The 22,505-nt window shown below is 40.3% G+C and overlaps 1 protein-coding gene across 1 annotated transcript in view; it reads left to right on the top strand.

The window, feature by feature from the left end:
- LOC139757294 (uncharacterized) overlaps nucleotides 1-22,505 on the top strand; it is a 517,589-nt gene that overhangs the window by 55,366 nt on the left and 439,718 nt on the right. The window contains exons 4-5 of the mRNA XM_071677667.1: nucleotides 5,417-5,637; nucleotides 13,632-13,789. Of these exons, the coding sequence (XP_071533768.1) occupies nucleotides 5,417-5,637; nucleotides 13,632-13,789 (379 nt within the window). The remainder of the gene's footprint in view (nucleotides 1-5,416; nucleotides 5,638-13,631; nucleotides 13,790-22,505) is intronic.

The following is a 22,505-nucleotide window of genomic DNA, read 5'->3' as shown; positions in this document are numbered from 1 at the left end:
TGAAACCACCGCTCTTCCCCAAATTATGCTCTGTACCCTCCCCCTTTACCCCCTCAATCAAATACCCTCCCCTATAATTTCCCCGGAAACTCAACAAACTTTTTCCTTGAATTTTAGACTCACTCTTTACCCCTTTTCTTTTACAATGGATATGAGCATTTCCCCAACCTCAGGCCTCACCTGAGTCTAATAATTAAATAAATTACCCCCAGTCAAAAAAGTACCCCCCTTTTTAAAAAATTCCACTGCATACCATCCAAACTGCTGCCTTGCCGCTTTCATCTTCCCCAAAGCTTTTACTCCTCTTCTCTGTTTACCCAAACATTTTCCCAAACCCCCTCCTTTTTACACCACCTCGCCAAAAACCCCCATATCTGCCCCTTATCATCAAACACATTCAACAAACCTTCAAAAATTCTCACTCCATTCTTCTCAATCACCACTTTGTTATCACCCCCCCATTTGCGCCCTTCATGAAGTTCCCCTTTGCTCCCCTTTTCTTAGCCTTTATTTACCTCCTTCCCGAACATCTTTTTTTCTCCCCAAAAATTTTAAAGATCTTCTCACCCCAACTCTCATTTGCCCTCTTTTTTACCTCTTCACCTTTCTCTTGACCTCCCCCTCTTTTTTTATACACCCCACTCAATTCATTTTTTCCCTTTTTCCTGCAAAAATCGCCCAAAAATTCCTCTTTTCTTTTTTTCCTTTTTAAAAAAAATTTTAAACTTCTTATCCCCCACTCACTACCCTTTCAAATAAACCCCACCCCCCAACTCTTCTATGCCACAAGCATCTTTTGGCAACCCAATCACTGTTTCCCCTAAAAAACATCCCATTCCTCCCCCATTTCCCCTTATTTTAAATTGTTCTCACCTTTTTCCGTTCTTTTTACTCAGTCTCCCCTGGAAACTTCCTCACAAAAGTCTCCTTAAAAAACTCACTTACTCTCACCACCCCCCTAAACCCCAAACTTTCCCACTCTTCTTTTCTGAAAACCCATACAAATCTTCACCCCCCCCCGCCTCCCCCCAAGTTAATGATCAACATCCCCCCTTGCACCCCTCAAACATTAAAAAAATCCAAAAGGGGCTCTCTTTCGCGTGCCTGTCAATTAACACGTAATCAATAACGCTCTTGGCCCCCCATTTTTTTTTTTTTTTTTTTAAAATTTAAAGTTTTGCCTTCCCCCGCGTTTGCAAAGGTAGCGCAAGGAAACAGACGAAAAAAAGGGCCCAAAACCCCCCCCATCAATGTATAAAATACGCCCACACACGCAAATATACATACCTACCAGCTTTCCAGGGTTTTCCCCCGACGCTTCACATGCCTTGATTAAATCCCCTGACAGCACGTAAACCCCCGGTATAAACCCCATCGTCCCAAATTTAAATTATTCCTTGCCCCCCCCTTTTACCCTCCTGATGTTCAGGCCCCAATCCACAAAATCTTTTTCACTCCATCTTTCCCCTCCCAAATTTTGGGCTCCCCTTTTCCTGTTCCCTCCACCTCCGACACATTATCCTCTTGGTCAATCTTTCCTCATCATTCCCCTCCATGTGCCCAAACCATTTCAAAACACCCTCTTCTGCTCTCTCAACCACGCTCTTTTTATTTCCACACATCTCTCTTACCCTTTCATTACTTGATCAAACCACCTCACACCACATATTGTCCTCAAACATCTCATTTCCAACACATCCACCCTCTTCCACACAACCCTATCTATAGCCCATGCCTCACAACCATATAACATTGTTGGAACCACTATTCCTTCAAACATAGCCATTTTTGCTTTCGGAGATAATGTTCTCGACTTCCACACATTCTTCAAAGCTCCCAGAACCTTCGCCCCCTCCCCCACCCTATGATCCACTTCCGCTTCCATGGTTCCTTCCACTGCCAAATCCACTCCCAGATATCTAAAACACTTTACTTCCTCCAGTTTTTCTCCATTCAAACTCACCTCCCAATTGACTTGTCCTTCAACCTAATGTACCTAATAATCTTGCTATTATTCACATTTACTCTCAACTTTCTTCTTTCACACACTTTACCAAACTCAGTCACCAGCTTCTGCAGTTTCTCACATGAATCAGCCACCAGCGCTGTATCATCAGCGAACAACAACTGACTCACTTCCCAAGCTCTCTCATCCCCAACAGACTTCATACTTGCCCCTCTTTCCAAAACTCTTGCATTCACCTCCCTAACAACCCCATCCATAAACAAATTAAACAACCATGGAGACATCACACACCCCTGCCGCAAACCTACATTCACTGAGAACCAATCACTTTCCTCTCTTCCTACACGTACACATGCCGTACATCCTCGATAAAAACTTTTCACTGCCTCTAACAACTTTCCTCCCACACCATATATTCTTAATACCTTCCACAGAGCATCTCTATCAACTCTATCATATGCCTTCTCCAGATCCATAAATGCTACATACAAATCCATTTGCTTTTCCAAGTATTTCTCACATACATTCTTCAAAGCAAACACCTGATCCACACATCCTCTACCACTTCTGAAACCACACTGCTCTTCCCCAATCTGATGCTCTGTACATACTTATGTATATCTCGCTTTTTAAACCAGGTATTCCCAATCACCAGTCCTTTTTCAGAACATAAATCTACAAGCTCTTCACCATTTCCATTTACAACACTGAACACCCCATGTATACCAATTATTCCTCAACTGCCACATTACTCACCTTTGCATTCAAATCACCCATCACTATAACCCGTCTCATGCATCAAAACCACTAACATACTCATTCAGCTGCTCCCAAAACACTTGCCTCTCATGATCTTTCTTCTCATGCCCAGGTGCATATGAACCAATAATCACCCATCTCTCTCCATCAACTTTCAGTTTTACCCATATTAATCGAGAATTTACTTTCTTACATTCTATCACATACTCCCACAACTCTTGTTTCAGGAGTACTGCTACTCCTTCCCTTGCTCTTGTCCTCTCACTAACCCCTGACTTTACTACCAAGACATTCCCAAACCACTCTTCCCCTTTACCCTTGAGCTTCGTTTCACTCAGAGCCAAAACATCCAGGTTCCTTTCCTGAAACATACTACCTATCTCTCCTTTTTTCACATCTTGGTTACATCCATATATATATATATACACAGACATATACATATCAACATATACACATATACATACACAGTCATATACATACATATACATATCAACATATACACATATACATACACAGTCATATACATACATATACATATCAACATATACACATATACATACACAGTCATATACATACATATACATATCAACATATACACATATACATACACAGTCATATACATACATATACATATCAACATATACACATATACATACACAGTCATATACATACATATACTGTACATGACACATACACAGACATATACATATATACACATATACATATTTATATTTGCTTGCCTTCATCCATTCCTGGTGCTATCCCGCCCCATGGGAAACATCATTGCTTCCCCTTGCTTCAGCGAGGTAGCACCAGGATAACAGACATATAAAGGCCACATTTGTTCACACTCAGTCTGTAGCTGTCATGTGTAATGCACCGAAACCACACCTCCCTATCCACATCCAGGCCCCACAGACCTGACCATGGTTTACCCCAGACATTTCACATACCTTGGTTGAGTCCATTGACAACATGCTGACCCCAGTATACCATGGCATTCCAGTTCATTCTATTCCTTGCATGCCTCTCACCCTCCTGTATGTTCAGGCCCTGATTACTCAAAATCTTTTTCACTCCAGCCTTCCACCTCCAATTTGGTCTCCTGCTTCTTCTTCCCTCCACCTCTGATACATATATCCTCTTTGTCATTCTTTCCTCACTCATTCTCTCCATATGTCTAGACCATTTCAACACACCCTCTTCTGCTCTCTCAACCACACTCTTTTTATTTCCACACATCTCTCTTCCCCTCTCATTACTTAATTGATCAAACCATCTCACACCGCATCTTGTCCTCAAACATTTCATTTCAAACACTCCACCCTCCTCCATAGAACCCTATCCATAGCCCATGTCTCTACCATATAATATTGTTGGAACTCTTATTCTTCCAGACATACTCATTTTTGTTCTCTGAGATAATGTTTTCTCCTTCCACACATTCTTCATCACTCCCAGCACTTTTGCCCCCTCCCCCACCCTGCGACTCACTTCCACTTCCATTTGCTGCTAAGTCCACTCCCAGATATGTAAAACACTTCACTTCCTCCAACTTTTCTTCATTCAAACTTGCATCCTAGTTAAGTTGTCCCTCAACCCTACTGAACCTAATAACCTTGCTGTTATTCATTTACTCTCAACTTTTTCCTTTCACACACTTTTCCAAACTCAGTCTCCAACCTCTACAGTTTCTCACTCAAATCAGCCACCAGTGCTGTATCATTGGCAAACAAACAACTGACTCACTTCCCAGGCCCTATCATCCCCAACAGACTGCATACTCTCCCCTCTCTCCAGAACTCTTTCATTCACCTCCCTAACCACCCCATCCATAATCAAATTAGACAACCATGGGGACGTCACACACTATTGCTATAGACTGACCTTCATTAATGAGATGGCCCTGGCTTTGATTAAGCCATTCATTTGTCCTTGCCATATCAGCTGATATACAAAAAAAACGCACACACAGTATATCTTGTATATTAAGACAGCTTTAGTGAAATGATTGATATGGACTAAAGTGCAACAGGTAAGACTTTTTTTTTTTTTTTCTTTTTTGCCGCTGTCTCCCGCGTTTGCGAGGTAGCGCAAGGAAACGGACATGGTTTTACTAACCATTATATTTTCATGGAAAAGTATTTTCCCTTCCAAAGCTGTATTTGTATTCTAATGATAAAGAAGTCAAGATCGTAGTGACAGTTATTTTCAGTTTCTCTGTAAAGGCTCACTGGTGGATTTGGTATTTGGACAATTATTGACCTTAAATGAATTGAAAAAACGTGATAGCCTGATATACACTTTAGATGAATATGCTTGTCTATCGAGAGTGTGCATACAGCATTTGTCATGAGCACACAGATTGTTGGATGATAAAGTTTTGCAGGCATTCATATGACTTCTTTACAACATGAATATAGATAAGAAAAGTCTTTCCCATAAGAATATAATGGCAGGCATCCATTTGACTTCTTTGCAACCAGAGTATAGGTAAAAAAAGGATTTCCCATAAGGATATAATGGCAAATAAAAGTTTGTTTAACACAATGCTATTTACATTTTTTATAGAGTTTATCAGCATCCAGATTTCATCCAATAATCCATTTACAGTGATTGAAGATAATAATGTTGGTACCAGATACTTTATTTATTCTAAATGATTGATAGCATGTCTCTTTTTTTTTCAAGATATCTTCGTCGTCTACGAAAGGTAAATCTGAAAGTGCTGAAGAGTTGGTGCCGGCAGATCTTGAAAGGGCTGCAGTTTCTTCATTCACGTTCTCCTCCAATCATACATCGAGATCTCAAGTGTGACAACATCTTTGTAACTGGAACAACAGGCTCTGTGAAAATAGGAGACCTTGGGCTTGCAACTCTTAAAAATAGATCCTGTGCCAAGTCTGTGATTGGTAAGTAGTATGAACATATACATGCAGAAGTTATTAGGGTTTGTACAAAACTTACTTTGATTATCGATGAAAAAAGATTAGTAGGTTGTGATGACGTGCTGGTTTGCAAATGTTATGGTTTGCTTAGATTTTTTTATTCTGTATAGTTTTATGATTTCAAAAGTAATCCTTTTACATTGTATATGAGGTGGTTTCATTTTAATGTTTGACATTTAACAGTGATATTTGACCCAGTGAAAACAATCAATGTGATCCCCAATTCTAACCACTCTTCAAGGCGAGCAAAATTGCAGAAATAGAAACTGTACAGAGATCTTTCAAAGTCCATATTAATTTGGTAAAGGAACTAAATTACTGGGAATGGCTAAAATTTCTGAAGCCTGAGGCTATACTCCCTGGAGTGCAGATGGGAGAAGTATATCATCATCTATACCTGGAAAATCGAAGAGGGTATGGTTCCCAACTTACATTCGGCATGACAGGCATGGAATACTTTGTAGAATACTACCTCTGAAATACAAAGATTATATTTGTACTAAAAGAGAGAACATCTTAAACTAATGGGACCCAACACTCTTCAACACCTTCCCAGCTATTATCAGAAACAGCATGGGATGCATAGTAGAGAAGTTTAAGAGTGCATTGGACAAGTACCAACAAAGTGGACCAGACCAGCCAGGCTGTGGGAGCTGTGTAGGCCTGAGGGCTGTGGCTCCCAACAGCTTGGTCAACCAGTGACCCAACCCAACAGCCTGGACTTAACCTGGGCTTTGGAGGTAGAAGGTCCCCGAAGACTTCATCAGGTATTCATGAAGTGATACCTCCTCGTGATAGTAATTTGAGATTTTCAAAAACAGTAGAAAAATTTGTCTTATTAATTGATAGGAAATTCAAAACAGGTTGAAAAATGAAAGCTCTGAAAAAATAACCATATACACTGCTGTACAGACGTGTGAATTTGACATGCTGCACATGCTTGGCCTAATGTGTGTTTGTTAACTTTTGCTGACTTATCAATGTCTTCTCCACCACCAGCAATGGATACTGATATATGAAAAACTTTTTCCATTGTTAATAGTTCAGCATCTCCCAAATCATTATCACTGTAATTAGTGTCCTGAAGACTGTCACTGATTAGCCACTAATTAATGTGTTGTGGATGAGCATGCATGCCAGAACTGTATCCTCCCCCTTATGTTATGTAGGTAACTGACGCTGCAAATTTTTTCCCCGTGCCAATTTTAGATACCCATGATATTAAGCATCTACAAACTAAAAAAAAAAAAAAGTGTGCCATCCAATTTATATTTTTGGCTCACAACATAAAGGCAGACCCCACAGTACTCACTGACCACTATCAGAACGTGGACCCCACTTTGGATGTTATTAAAAGATTATGAGTTGTGGTGGCTAAATTATGATAACTGTTAGGCTATTCTACAAGGTGTACTGGTAGAATTAAGCCATAGAAATATAAGAAGTCATGTGCCTGGGATACTACTTTTAACTGCTGACTACATAAGGTTGTTATAGTTACTGCAACTAATAGCATGTATTAAACTCCTCTACGTAATGACTAATGCTGCCTTATACTATACATTGAGTACTTGAAAGAAGCATCCTAGATACAATTTTTTTTTATCAAATCATCATGGCTTAATTCTCCTAGTATGATATATATTGTAAAACACCCTAATGTTCCTCATAGGTGGTTGAGTTGCCACCTTACTAGTTAGATTACGCTATTGAATAGCAGCAGAATGTTACTGCAGATATTCTTTACATTAAACGTATTTTACTGTCAGAAATATTTTATGAGGTAAATGAAGGATTAAACATGAGGTTTGATGTAGGTGTTTCAGGTGTATGTATCAAGAGGTTGAAGGAGTGTGAAAGAAAACATTACTGAAGTAACAGAAGAAAAGAATAAAAGATATGAGAAAATCATTTGAATTACGTAAAACTCCTTTTTTCATGATTTGAGACGAGGAAATTTTCAATCCAATGTTTATTTTTCGTTTGTGTTTGGCAACCTTCCAGTATCCAAAAAGATATGAAAAATGAAAAAGATATGTGTTTTGCAGCACTGGTGATTATTTACTTTCCTCTATGTGCTTTCTGGCATGGTGTTCTTTGCTAGTCTTGCATACATGCTTATTTTGTGCACCCTTGATTGCTATTGCTAAATGTCTGGGAATATCCTGTCTAGTAACAAATGTGGGAAAGGTGTTGTTCCCCAGTTTTGTATTGTAATGTTATATTCTTATATTACATTTTGTTTAACATTAAAACAAAGTGTATTGATTCCATTTCCAACACTTTTGCAGTTTAAAAGAGATAAAGGCATTCATAGACTATATGAAGTTCCTCTGTCACCCATTGCCATGTATTGACTGTCCTCTTGTATTCCTGGAAAAGTGTCATCTCTCCAGCAAAATGTGAAAATACTAATTGACCCTTTCTTATCACGTTTTAACAAGGCAAAACCATGAACTTGTGTATCTGTCATTTCTGATTCTTACAAGATAACGTGAAGGGGGAAAGAAAATGGAAACATTAGAATTATGGATGATGCCTGTAGATTGATATGAATTTCTTCAGATGTAACAGATTTCTTGCTTCCTACACTGATATTGATGAATGAATTGGAAAGGACATGAAAAGATTAGATAGCAAGATATGAGAGATGATAAAACAGCATCACATTTCCTCTTGTGCATTTGTCAAAAAGTATTGTGTATTATCATTATATGTATATTTTTGTTATCATTCTTGAGCGCCATTTCCTGTGTCAGTGAGGTAGCGCCAGGAAACAGACAAAGAAAGACCCATTAAGTCATACGCAAGTTGTTAGAAGCAGTGAAAAGTTTTTATCGAGGATGTAAGGCATGTGTACGTGTAGGAAGAGAGGAAAGTGATTGGTTCTCAGTGAATGTAGGTTTGCGGCAGGGGTATGTGATGTCTCCATGGTTGTTCTCAGTGAATGTAGGTTTGCGGCAGGGGTATGTGATGTCTCCATGGTTGTTTAATTTGTTTATGGATGGGGTTGTTAGGGAGGTGAATGCAAGAGTTTTGGAAAGAGGGGCAAGTATGAAGTCTGTTGGGGATGAGAGAGCTTGGGAAGTGAGTCAGTTGTTGTTCGCTGATGATACAGCGCTGGTGGCTGATTCGTGTGAGAAACTGCAGAAGCTGGTGACTGAGTTTGGTAAAGTGTGTGAAAGAAGAAAGTTAAGAGTAAATGTGAATAAGAGCAAGGTTATTAGGTACAGTAGGGTTGAGGGTCAAGTCAATTGGGAGGTGAGTTTGAATGGAGAAAAACTGGAGGAAGTGAAGTGTTTTAGATATCTGGGAGTGGATCTGGCAGCGGATGGAACCATGGAAGCGGAAGTGGATCATAGGGTGGGGGAGGGGGCGAAAATTCTGGGGGCCTTGAAGAATGTGTGGAAGTCGAGAACATTATCTCGGAAAGCAAAAATGGGTATGTTTGAAGGAATAGTGGTTCCAACAATGTTGTATGGTTGCGAGGCGTGGACTATGGATAGAGTTGTGCGCAGGAGGATGGATATGCTGGAAATGAGATGTTTGAGGACAATGTGTGGTGTGAGGTGGTTTGATCGAGTAAGTAACGTAAGGGTAAGAGAGATGTGTGGAAATAAAAAGAGCGTGGTTGATAGAGCAGAAGAGGGTGTTTTGAAATGGTTTGGTCACATGGAGAGAATGAGTGAGGAAAGATTGACCAAGAGGATATATGTGTCGGAGGTGGAGGGAACGAGGAGAAGAGGGAGACCAAATTGGAGGTGGAAAGATGGAGTGAAAAAGATTTTGTGTGATTGGGGCCTGAACATAAAGGAGGGTGAAAGGAGGGCAAGGAATAGAGTGAATTGGAGCGATGTGGTATACCAGGGTTGACGTGCTGTCAGTGGATTGAATCAAGGCATGTGAAGCGTCTGGGGTAAACCATGGAAAGCTGTGTAAGTATGTATATTTGCGTGTGTGGACGTATGTATATACATGTGTATGGGGGTGGGTTGGGCCATTTCTTTCGTCTGTTTCCTTGCGCTACCTCGCAAACGCGGGAGACAGCGACAAAGCAAAAAAAAATATATATATATATATATATATATATATACTCGCTCATACTTGTACATATACATACATATACTTATCAACTTTTACAAATATACATACATATACATACACCTACACAGCCATATACATATAAACCCATGTACATATTCATACTCACTTGCCTTCATCCATTCCTGGTGCCACCCCGCCCCACAGGAAACAGCATTGCCACCCCTGCATCAGCGAGGTAACAGCAGGAAAATAGACAAAATGGCCACATTTGTTCACACTCAGTCTCTAGCTGTCATGTGTAATGCACAGAAACCACAACTCCCTATCTACATCCAGGCCCCACAGACCTTTCCATGGTTTATTATATGACAGACATTCACAATGAACAAACTATGAAGTATGCAAAAAAGAATGAAGTTACCAGATTTAAAGGGGAAACTGAGCAGCCCAGTGATGCCATCTCTTAAACACTGATCAAAAACATAAGTTATCATTATTTATGCATTTGTATACATTAATATACAACACATTTACAAACCACATATTGACATATTACATTCATAACTTTCCTAAATAATGGTGCAGACTAAAGAGAAAATTTTAAATGAATCACCAAATGGGTGGCTACCATCCAGTAACTGAGTCTTTGTTTATAGGCGAAGTTTCAGCAGGATGTACAAATTTTTTATTCATGGCTGTGGATTTTAGTCATATTTTGCTGTGAGAAGCATTGTTGTGTAGTTCGACTTTAGTCGTAATTCATGGTTAGACACTTAAACCATACCATGGATGCATAGTTCTGGAAATCTTTAAATGCCATGATTTTCAAAGTGTATGTGTAACCCTAAATTTACATTCAAGAAAATTTCGTTCAAGAGAGCTGGGAAGGTTAGTATCTTTTTATGATGCTTGCAAACAATGCAGATATCAGGTTTTCCTGAAGTGTATCTCATGCTTTCGTCACTGGCAGGATCCTACATTCTTATCCCATATAGATGAAGACAGGCTAGTAAAGTACTTCTTTTCATTCTTTAGTTCCCCTTCTGATACTGCATTTGAAATATGATAGCTTAAGCATTATTTTCATCCAAATTCATTGTTGTTTATAATTGTTGGTATTACTTGCATTACCCCAGTAAATGCTCTTGGTAAATCTTTTTGAATTTTATCATCTCTACATGTCTGTATAATCTTTGCCTATTATTCTCATTATCAGCCTGTTTCCCCATAATTCCTCATCTGCATGATTTTCATTGTATTTTGTTTTTTAGTGTTGTAACTTTTTTATTCATTTTAGTTATTGATTTTTTACTGTCCTTCTGTTTCATTCTTATCTACCTAGTGCATCTCAATTACTGTTGTTAAAAGTTTATACTAACTTCTCTGTGCAGTCATTCATTACATAATCTCATTTTCCACTCCACACATCATTTTAACCAGTAAATGCAGTACAAATTACCTTATTTGATATCTTATTTCTTTCAAAGACATTATTGTCTAATGATATTTTCACCATTTCTTTTAATATTTGTAACTATATTCAGCATTCAAGATTCCATTTCAAGGATATTTTCTCCTTTCAATCACTGACACAGTTCACGCCTAACTGTTAGACCTTGAATCTACAAAATTTTATATTATTTGGCTCCCGATTTTTCTCTTGATTAGCTTCCACTATTTTTCTCTTTCTTCATCTACTCTCCTAGATCTCTATGAGTTTTGTAACATTCTTCAACGATCAGTTTTTTGCCTTGAGGCCATAAAATCTACTCATCCTCATGCTAAAGTCATCGCATATTGGGGATTCAATGTTTGCCACAAGAAGTACCTGAAATCCTCCCATGGATAGTGTATGTGGGGATAGGAGGAAGTTGAGACCATCATGTTTTCCCCTGTGAATGATTTTAAGTAAATCATCACCCACCCTGAGATTTGTTTTTCACCTCTAAATCCATACACAATAGTGAAATTATTTCATCTCAGTTCAACTAATCTCTCTCCTGTACATGTTTCTTTGTTCACATCACCCTCATGTAGATGCTCCTAGTAAACCCTAAATACCGCACTTTAATAACTCTTTCTAAACTAGGTTATAAAAATCCTCTATGATTTTTCCTTGAAAAGATTGCTGCCTCTCCCAATTCTGTCTTCTCTGTAAGAGTATAGCTGGGGTTATTACTGCTAGAATTGAGGCATATGCCCCAACTTCTAACATTATTTATCATCCAGTTAGTGGTTCAGTTCAAATGTTGTTCTGAGACCATTCAGGCAAAGGACCTGTGTATCAGAACTTAAAGAACTTTTTGACTCATTCAGCTGTTGTGTCCATTTGAAATCATTGCAGTTCCTTTCTTTTGAAGCAGAGTACTTCTTTATCAGTTTGTGATTTCTTCTCCAGATATGTCTTAGTGGTCTTTAGTTTTTAATACCTTCTGTTGATCTATCTGTATTTCATTTATCTTTAGTGATACTATAGCTGTTCTTCCTGATGATGAGAAACTTTTATTTTTTTCCAATTTCACTTGGACAACTCCAGTATTCCTGTACCCTATGATGCACCTTTTACCATTCCATTGACCCCTACAGAATTTTTTTCTTATGGTCCAAAAAGCACTTATCTCTGTACAAGCACCATTTATGAACCAAATGGCAGCCCTTTTCATAGTTTGAAGGAGTTTAATTCGATAGATGCACTCAAACTTGATCATATGTTTCACTAGAAAAAAAATGAAACTGCTCCTTCCAAAGAAAGGCAACTCAGTGTACCAGCTAATTACCATTGCATTGAATTTTACTATTTCCAGAGTCCAGATTTCTCAGCTCCCATTTTCAGGAGCATCTTGAATCTCATTCTTCTCACTACTCACCAGTTGGGTTCTGGGAAACCAAGATTTTCTAATGTTTGGTCATTCTTTTTGAGAGATTAAAGGAAATCGTATGCTATAGTCCCTTGATACCCCTCACTCTGTTCTCTTATGTCCAGCTTTCTCTCTTGTTAGTCTACATATATAGTTATAGATGGATCAGCCATTTTATCATTTCCTGTCAATGCTGGCGTTCTGTGGGATTCAGTTGTCTCATTGTCTCATACTTTCTTCCTCCTTGTCCATGATATTCTTTCATCAACAAATAACAATTCAATCATTCTACAATAATTCTCATGCTTGAGCCACATCTCATTTTGTTACAACTTTTACTGTAAACTCAGCTTTGAATAGGATTCCTAGTAAGATACAACTTTGTTCTACTTAATGCCTTTTATAGCCAGTTTCATTTTTCTAAAACTCTTCACACCTTTCTCATCTTTGATAACCCTGTAATTCCACCACTCAGCATAATAAACATACAGTACTTGAATCACAATAATGTTAAGTCCTTTTTCACGACCCCACTTCAAAAAACACAGCGAAATCAGGTCCTATAGGACTGGTAGTTTTGCTTGGATGCTAGAGAATTTTCTTTTCTGAAATGTTACTCCATTTGTACAGAGGACTAATTTATCCTTATGTGGATTACTGCTTTTACATGTGAATAGCAGAATGATTTGTATCAGTGCACTCATTTTCCTCCTTTTGGATTCATATGACACCTACAAACCAGTTTTGTACCTTTCAGAAGAAAATTAGCTTTGTTTTCATATCATTCTCACTGGCTGATGTCCTACACATTAACTTTATGAAGGTCACAGTTGTTGAAATTTACAGAAAGATTTGGAAACATTTCCAGATTTTACTGTCTACATCCCATTAAAGTCAATGACCCATATTTCCAACCCTAATGTCTGGCATGATGCTTTCAGTGAAATGCAGCAGTGAAAGAAGTGGTTATTTTTTTTCTTTTTTTTTTACATTACTATCTCGACTGTTACAATAAAGGAATAGGTTCAACAATAGTTTTGTTCATTTGTCTCTCAGGCACCCCGGAGTTCATGGCACCAGAGGTATATGAGGAGCATTATGATGAAATGGTGGATGTGTATGCATTTGGTATGTGCATGATGGAGATGGCAACATTGGAATACCCCTACAAAGAATGCTCTGGTCCTGCTCAGATCTACAAGAAAGTGACGGCGGTTAGTTTTCTTTTTCTTTTTTAGAAAAATTTGCTTTTGTATTGATTGATGAAGTAGTCTTTAAGGTTTATAGTGCTAGTGATTTGCATCGTTGTATCTTAAATTGCTAAGAAAATTTATTGGAAAATAGTTGGAAAATTAAGAAAAAAAATTGTTGGAAAAATTCTATGAAAGATGATGTAGGGGCAGTGCTTATAAATATGCTGAGGTAGTATTTTCTCTTTTTTTTATGATATTGAGCATGTTGAGAAGTGATGCATAATTAGTTTATAAATAAAAGCCAGAGGTTAATCCATTCACTGCATGCACATTACATACACTGGAAAAAAATTAGATGGTCCTGATTCATCATGATTTTATGCATAAAGCTTATGAAACAAAATAAAGCTTACATACTTTCATTGTAGTGTTCAGTCATGTTGCCTCTAGCTTTAATGACCTGTCTCAGCCTGTTTGGCATCGAATCTTATGACTCCCTGAGGTACTCATTGTCAATATCCTTTTGGTTTCATTTTGCAATCTGGGCACTGCTGTAGCGTTGAAAACTGAGAGCATAATTTTCATCACAATTCAGCAATTTTCTATTTGATTTACATCAGGCTTGCCTGGTGGGCAGTCCAGTGCTTCTGTATGTTTCTCTTGCTGTGTTTCTGATCTTTCTTTGTGTGCATAAAAGCTTTGGTACCAGGAAGACCATAACATAACAGCAAATGGTCATTTAGCCCTTAATTTTAATGTTTTCCATTCATATATAATGTATTTATTGTACATAATTGCTGGTTCCCGCATCAGCGAGGTAGCTCATATACACACATTATTTATTTTTACTTATTTTGCTTTGTCGCTGTCTCCTGCGTTAGCAAGGTGGCACAAGGAAACAGACGAAAGAATGGCCCAACCTACCCACATACACATGTATATACATACATGTCCACACACACAAATATACATACCTATGCATCTCAACGTATACATATATATATATACACACACACACAGACATATACATACATACACATGTACATAATTCATACTGGCTGCCTTTATTCATTCCCATTGCCACCCTGCCACACATGAAATAAAAACCCCCTCCCCCCTCATGTGTGCAAGGTAGTGCTAGGAAAAGACAACAAAGGCCACATTCGTCCACACTCAGTCTCTAGCTGTCATGTAATAATGCACCGAAACCACAGCTCCCTTTCCACATCCAGGCCCCACAGAACTTTCCACGGTTTACCCCAGACGCTTCACATGCCCTGGTTCAATCCATTGACAGCACATCAACCCCGATATACCACATTGTTTCAATTCACTCTATTCCTTGCACGCCTTTCACCCTCCTTCATGTTCAGGCCCTGATCACTCAAAATCTTTTTCACTCCATCTTTCCACCTCCAATTTGGTCTCCCACTTCTCATTCCCTCCACCTCTGAAACATATGTCCTCTTGGTCAATCTTTCCTCGCTCATTCTCTCCATGTGACCAAACTGTTTCAAAACACCCTCTTCTGCTCTCCCAACCACAGTCTTTTTATTACCACACATCTCTCTTACCCTATTATTACTTACTCGATCAAACCACCTCACACCACATATTGTCCTCAAACATCTTATTTCCAGCACATCCCTTCTCTGCATTTTTGCTTTCCGAGATAATGTTCTCGACTTCCACACATTCTTCAATGCTCCCAGAACTTTCGCCCCCTCCCCACCCTGTGACTCACTTCCGCTTCCATGGTTCCATTGGCTACCAAATCCACTCCCAGATATCTAAAACACTTCACTCCCTCCAGTTTTTCTCCATTCAAACTTATCTCCTGAGTGACTTGTCCCTCAACCCTACTGTACCTAATAACCTTGCTCTTGTTCACATTTACTCTCAGCTTTCTTCTTTCACACACTTTACCAAACTCCATCACCAGCTTCTGCAGTTTCTCACACAAATCCGCCACCAGCGCTGTATCATCAGCGAACAACAGCTGACTCACTTCCCAAGCTCTCTCATCCACAACAGACTGCATACTTGCCCCTCTTTCCGAAACTCTTGCATTCACCTCCCTAATAACCCCATCCATAAACAAATTAAACAATCATGGAGACATCACGCACCCCTGCCACAAACCTGCATTGACTGAGAACCAATCACTTTCTTCCAACACGTACACATGCCTTACATCCTCGATAAAAGCTTTTCACTGCTTCTAACAACTTGTCTCCCACACCATATATTCTTAATACCTTCCATAGAGCATCTCTATCAACTCTATCATGTGCCTTCTCCAGATCCATAAATGCTACATACAAATCCATTTGCTTTTCTAAGTATTTCTCACATACATTTTTCAAAGCAAACACCTGATCCACACATCCTCTACCACTTCTGAAACCACACTGCTCTTCCCCAATCTGATGCTCTGTACATGCCTCCACCCTCTCAATCAATACCCTCCCATATAATTTACCAGGAATACTCAATGAACTTATACCTCTGTAATTTGAGCACTCACTCTTATCCCCTTTGCCTTTGTACTATGGCACTATGCACGCATTCTGCCAATCCTCAGGCACTTCACCATGAGTCATACTTATATTAAATAACCTTACCAACCAGTCAACAGTACAGTCACCCCTTTTTTTTTGATAAATTCCACTGCAATACCATCCAAACCCGCTGCCTTGCAAGCTTTCATATTCCACAAAGCTTTTACTACCTCTTCTCTGTTTACCAAATCATTTTCCCTAACCCTCTCACTCTGCACACCACTTCGACCAAAACACCCTGTATCTGCCACTCTATCATCAAACACATTCAACAAACCTTCAAAATACTCACTCAATCTTCTCACATCACCACTACTTATCACCTCCCCATTAGCCCCCTTCACTGAAGCTCCCATTTGTTCCCTTGTCTTACGCACTTTAATTACCTCCTTCCAAAACATTTTTTTTTTTTTCTTTTTTTGCTGTCTCCCACGTTTGCGAGGTAGCGCAAGGAAACAGACGAAAGAAGTGGCCCAACCCACCCCCATACACATGTATATACGTACGTCCACACACGCAATTATACATACCTACACAGCTTTCCATGGTTTACCCCAGACGCTTTACATGCCCTGATTCAATCCACTGACAGCACGTCAACCCCGGTATACCACATTGATCCAATTCACTCTATTCCTTGCCCTCCTTTCACCCTCCTGCATGTTCAGGCCCCGATCACACAAAATCTTTTTCACTCCATCTTTCCACCTCCAATTTGGTCTCCCACTTCTCCTCGTTCCCTCCACCTCCGACACATATATCCTCTTGGTCAATCTTTCCTCACTCATTCTCTCCATGTGCCCAAACCATTTCAAAACACCCTCTTCTGCTCTCTCAACCACGCTCTTTTTATTTCCACACATCTCTCTTACCCTTACGTTACTTACTCGATCAAACCACCTCACACCACACATTGTCCTCAAACATCTCATTTCCAGCACATCCATCCTCCTGCGCACAACTATATCCATAGCCAACGCCTCGCAACCATACAACATTGTTGGAACCACTATTCCTTCAAACATACCCATTTTTGCTTTCCGAGATAATGTTCTCGACTTCCACACATTCTTCAAGGCTCCCAGGATTTTCGCCCCCTCCCCCACCCTATGATCCACTTCCGCCTCCATGGTTCCATCCGCTGCCAAATCCACTCCCAGATATCTAAAACACTTTACTTCGTCCAGTTTTTCTCCATTCAAACTTACCTCCCAATTGACTTGACCCTCAACCCTACTGTACCTAATAACCTTGCTCTTATTCACATATACTCTTAACTTTCTTCTTTCACACACTTTACCAAACTCAGTCACCAGCTTCTGCAGTTTCTCACATGAATCAGCCACCAGCGCTGTATCATCAGCGAACAACAACTGACTCACTTCCCAAGCTCTCTCATCCCCAACAGACCTCATACTTGCCCCTCTTTCCAAAACTCTTGCATTCACCTCCCTAACAACCCCATCCATAAACAAATTAAACAACCATGGAGACATCACACACCCCTGCCGCAATCCTACATTCACTGAGAACCAATCACTTTCCTCTCTTCCTACACGTACACATGCCTTACATCCTCGATAAAAACTTTTCACTGCTTCTAACAACTTGCCTCCCACACCATATATTCTTAATACCTTCCACAGAGCATCTCTATCAACTCTATCATATGCCTTCTCCAGATCCATAAATGCTACATACAAATCCATTTGCTTTTCTAAGTATTTCTCACATACATTCTTCAAAACAAACACCTGATCCACACATCCTCTACCACTTCTGAAACCACACTGCTCTTCCCCAATCTCATGCTCTGTACATGCCTTCACCCTCTCAATCAATATCCTCCCATATAATTTCCCAGGAATACTCAACAAACTTATACCTGTGTAATTTGAGCACTCACTCTCATCCCCTTTGCCTTTGTACAATGGCACTATGCACGCATTCCGCCAATCCTCAGGCACCTCACCATGAGTCATACATACATTAAATAACCTTACCAACCAGTCAATAATACAGTCACCCCCTTTTTTAATAAATTCCACTGCAATACCATCCAAACCTGCTGCCTTGCCGGCTTTCATCTTCCGCAAAGCTTTTACTACCTCTTCTCTGTTTACCAAATCATTTTCCCTAACCCTCTCACTTTGCACACCACTTCAACCAAAACACCCTATATCTGCCTCTCTATCATCAAACACATTCAACAAACCTTCAAAATACTCACTCCATCTCCTTCTCACATCACCACTACTTGTTATCACCTCCCCATTTGCGCTCTTTACTGAAGTTCCCATTTGCTCCCTTGTCTTACGCACTTTATTTACCTCCTTCCGGAACATCTTTTTATTCTCCCTAAAATTTAATGATACTCTCTCACCCCAACTCTCATTTGCCCTCTTTTTCACCTCTTGCACCTTTCTCTTGACCTCCTGTCTCTTTCTTTTATACATCTCCCACTCAATTGCATTTTTTCCCTGCAAAAATCGTCAAAATTCCTCTCTCTTCTCTTTCACTAATAATCTTACTTCTTCATCCCACCACTCACTACTCTTTCTAATCAACCCACCTCCCACTCTTCTCATGCCACAAGCATCTTTTGCGCAATCCATCTCTGATTCCCTAAATACATCTCATTCCTCCCCCTCTCCCCTTACTTCCATTGTTCTCACCTTTTTCCATTCTGTACTCAGTCTCTCCTGGTACTTCCTCACACAAGTCTCCTTCCCAAGCTCACTTACTCTCACCACCCTCTTCACCCCAACATTCACTCTTCTTTTCTGAAAACCCCTACAAATCTTCACCCTCGCCTCCACAAGATAATGATCAGACATCCCTCCAGTTGCACCGCTCAGCTCATTAACATCCAAAAGTCTCTCTTTTGCTCGCCTGTCAATTAACATGTAATCCAATAACGCTCTGGCCATCTCTCCTACTTACATACGTATACTTATGTATATCTCGCTTTTTAAACCAGGTATTCCCAATCACCAGTCCTTTTTCAGCACATAAATCTACAAGCTCTTCACCATTTCCATTTACAACACTGAACACCCCATGTATACCAATTATTCCCTCAACTGCCACATTACTCACCTTTGCATTCAAATCTCCCATCACTATAACCCGGTCTCGTGCATCAAAACCACCAACACACTCATTCAGCTGCTCCCAAAACACTTGCCTCTCATGATCTTTCTTCTCATGCCCAGGTGCATATGCACCAATAATCACCCATCTCTCTCCATCAACTTTCAGTTTTACCCATATTAATCGAGAATTTACTTTCTTACATTCTATCACATACTCCCACAACTCCTGTTTCAGGAGTACTGCTACTCCTTCCCTTGCTCTTGTCCTCTCACTAACCCCTGACTTTACTCGCTCTTGTCCTCTCACTAACCCCTGACTTTACTCGCTCTTGTCCTCTCACTAACCCCTGACTTTACTCCCAAGACATTTCCAAACCACTCTTCCCCTTTACCCTTGAGCTTTGTTTCACTCAGAGCCAAAACATCCAGGTTCCTTTCCTCAAACATACTACCTATCTCTCCTTTTTTCACATCTTGGTTACATCCACACACATTTAGACACCCCAGTCTGAGCCTTCGAGGAGGATGAGCACTCCCCGCGTGACTCCTTCTTCTGTTTCCCATTTTAGAAAGTTAAAAAAATACAAGGAGGGTAGGATTTCTGGCCCCCGCTCCCGTCCCCTCTAGTCGCCTTCTATGACACGCGAGGAATGCGTGGGAAGTATTCTTTCACCCCTTTCCCCAGGGATAATATATATATTTTATTTATTTATTATACTTTGTCGCTGTCTCCCGCGTTTGCGAAGTAGCGCAAGGAAACAGACGAAAGAAAATGGCCTAAACCCCCCCCCCCCATACACATGTATATACATACGTCCACACACGCAAATATACATACCTACACAGCTTTCCATGGTTTACCCCAGACGCTTCACATGCCCTGCTTCAATCCACTGACAGCACGTCAACCCCGGTATACCACATCGCTCCAATTCACTCTATTCCTTGCCCTCCTTTCACCCTCCTGCATGTTCAGGCCCCGATCACACAAAATCTTTTTCACTCCATCTTTCCACCTCCAATTTGGTCTCCCTCTTCTCCTTGTTCCCTCCACCTCCGACACATATATCCTCTTGGTCAATCTTTCCTCACTCATCCTCTCCATGTGCCCAAACCACTTCAAAACACCCTCTTCTGCTCTCTCAACCACGCTCTTTTTATTTCCACACATCTCTCTTACCCTTACGTTACTCACTCGATCAAACCACCTCACACCACACACTGTCCTCAAACATCTCATTTCCAGCACATCCATCCTCCTGCGCACAACTCTATCCATAGCCCACGCCTCGCAACCATACAACATGGTTGGAACCACCATTCCTTCAAACATACCCATTTTTGCTTTCCGAGATAATGTTCTCGACTTCCACACATTCTTCAAGGCCCCCAGGATTTTCGCCCCCTCCCCCACCCTATGATCCACTTCCGCTTCCATGGTTCCATCCGCTGCCAGATCCACTCCCAGATATCTAAAACACTTCACTTCCTCCAGTTTTTCTCCATTCAAACTCACCTCCCAATTGACTTGACCCTCAACCCTACTGTACCTAATAACCTTGCTCTTATTCACATTTACTCTTAACTTTCTTCTTCCACACACTTTACCAAACTCAGTCACCAGCTTCTGCAGTTTCTCACATGAATCAGCCACCAGCGCTGTATCATCAGCGAACAACAACTGACTCACTTCCCAAGCTCTCTCATCCCCAACAGACTTCATACTTGCCCCTCTTTCCAAAACTCTTGCATTTACCTCCCTAACAACCCCATCCATAAACAAATTAAACAACCATGGAGACATCACAGACCCCTGCCGCAAACCTACATTCACTGAGAACCAATCACTTTCCTCTCTTCCTACACGTACACATGCCTTACATCCTCGATAAAAACTTTTCACTGCTTTTAACAACTTTCCTCCCACACCATATATTCTTAATACCTTCCACAGAGCATCTCTATCAACTCTATCATATGCCTTCTCCAGATCCATAAATGCTACATACAAATCCATTTGCTTTTCTAAGTATTTCTCACATACATTCTTCAAAGCAAACACCTGATCCACACATCCTCTACCACTTCTGAAACCACACTGCTCTTCCCCAATCTGATGCTCTGTACATGCCTTCACCCTCTCAATCAATACCCTCCCATATAATTTACCAGGAATACTCAACAAACTTATACCTCTGTAATTTGAGCACTCACTCTTATCCCCTTTGCCTTTGTACAATGGCACTATGCACGCATTCCGCCAATCCTCAGGCACCTCACCATGAGTCATACATACATTAAATAACCTTACCAACCAGTCAACAATACAGTCACCCCCTTTTTTAATAAACTCCACTGCAATACCATCCAAACCTGCTGCCTTGCCGGCTTTCATCTTCCGCAAAGCTTTCACTACCTCTTCTCTGTTTACCAAATCATTTTCCCTAACCCTCTCACTTTGCACACCACCTCGACCAAAACACCCTATATCTGCCACTCTATCATCAAACACATTCAACAAACCTTCAAAATACTCACTCCATCTCCTTCTCACATCACCACAACTTGTTATCACCTCCCCACTTGCGCCCTTCACCGAAGTTCCCATTTGCTCCCTTGTCTTACGCACTTTATTTACCTCCTTCCAGAACATCTTTTTATTCTCCCTAAATTTAATGATACTCTCTCACCCCAACTCTCATTTGCCCTCTTTTTCACCTCTTGCACCTTTCTCTTGACCTCCTGTCTCTTTCTTTTATACATCTCCCACTCAATTGCATTTTTTCCCTGCAAAAATCGTCCAAATGCCTCTCTCTTCTCTTTCACTAATACTCTTACTTCTTCATCCCACCACTCACTACCCTTTCTAATCAACCCACCTCCCACTCTTCTCATGCCACAAGCATCTTTTGCGCAATCCATCACTGATTCCCTAAATACATCCCATTCCTCCCCCACTCCCCTTACTTCCATTGTTCTCACCTTTTTCCATTCTGTACTCAGTCTCTCCTGGTACTTCCTCACACAGGTCTCCTTCTCAAGCTCACTTACTCTCACCACCCTCTTCACCCCAACATTCAC

The sequence above is a fragment of the Panulirus ornatus genome, chromosome 2, assembly GCF_036320965.1.
Source record: "Panulirus ornatus isolate Po-2019 chromosome 2, ASM3632096v1, whole genome shotgun sequence".
Classification (NCBI taxonomy): domain Eukaryota; kingdom Metazoa; phylum Arthropoda; class Malacostraca; order Decapoda; family Palinuridae; genus Panulirus; species Panulirus ornatus.
The sequence above is the reverse complement of the archived record's forward strand: the minus strand, read 5'-3'. Positions and strand labels throughout refer to the sequence as shown.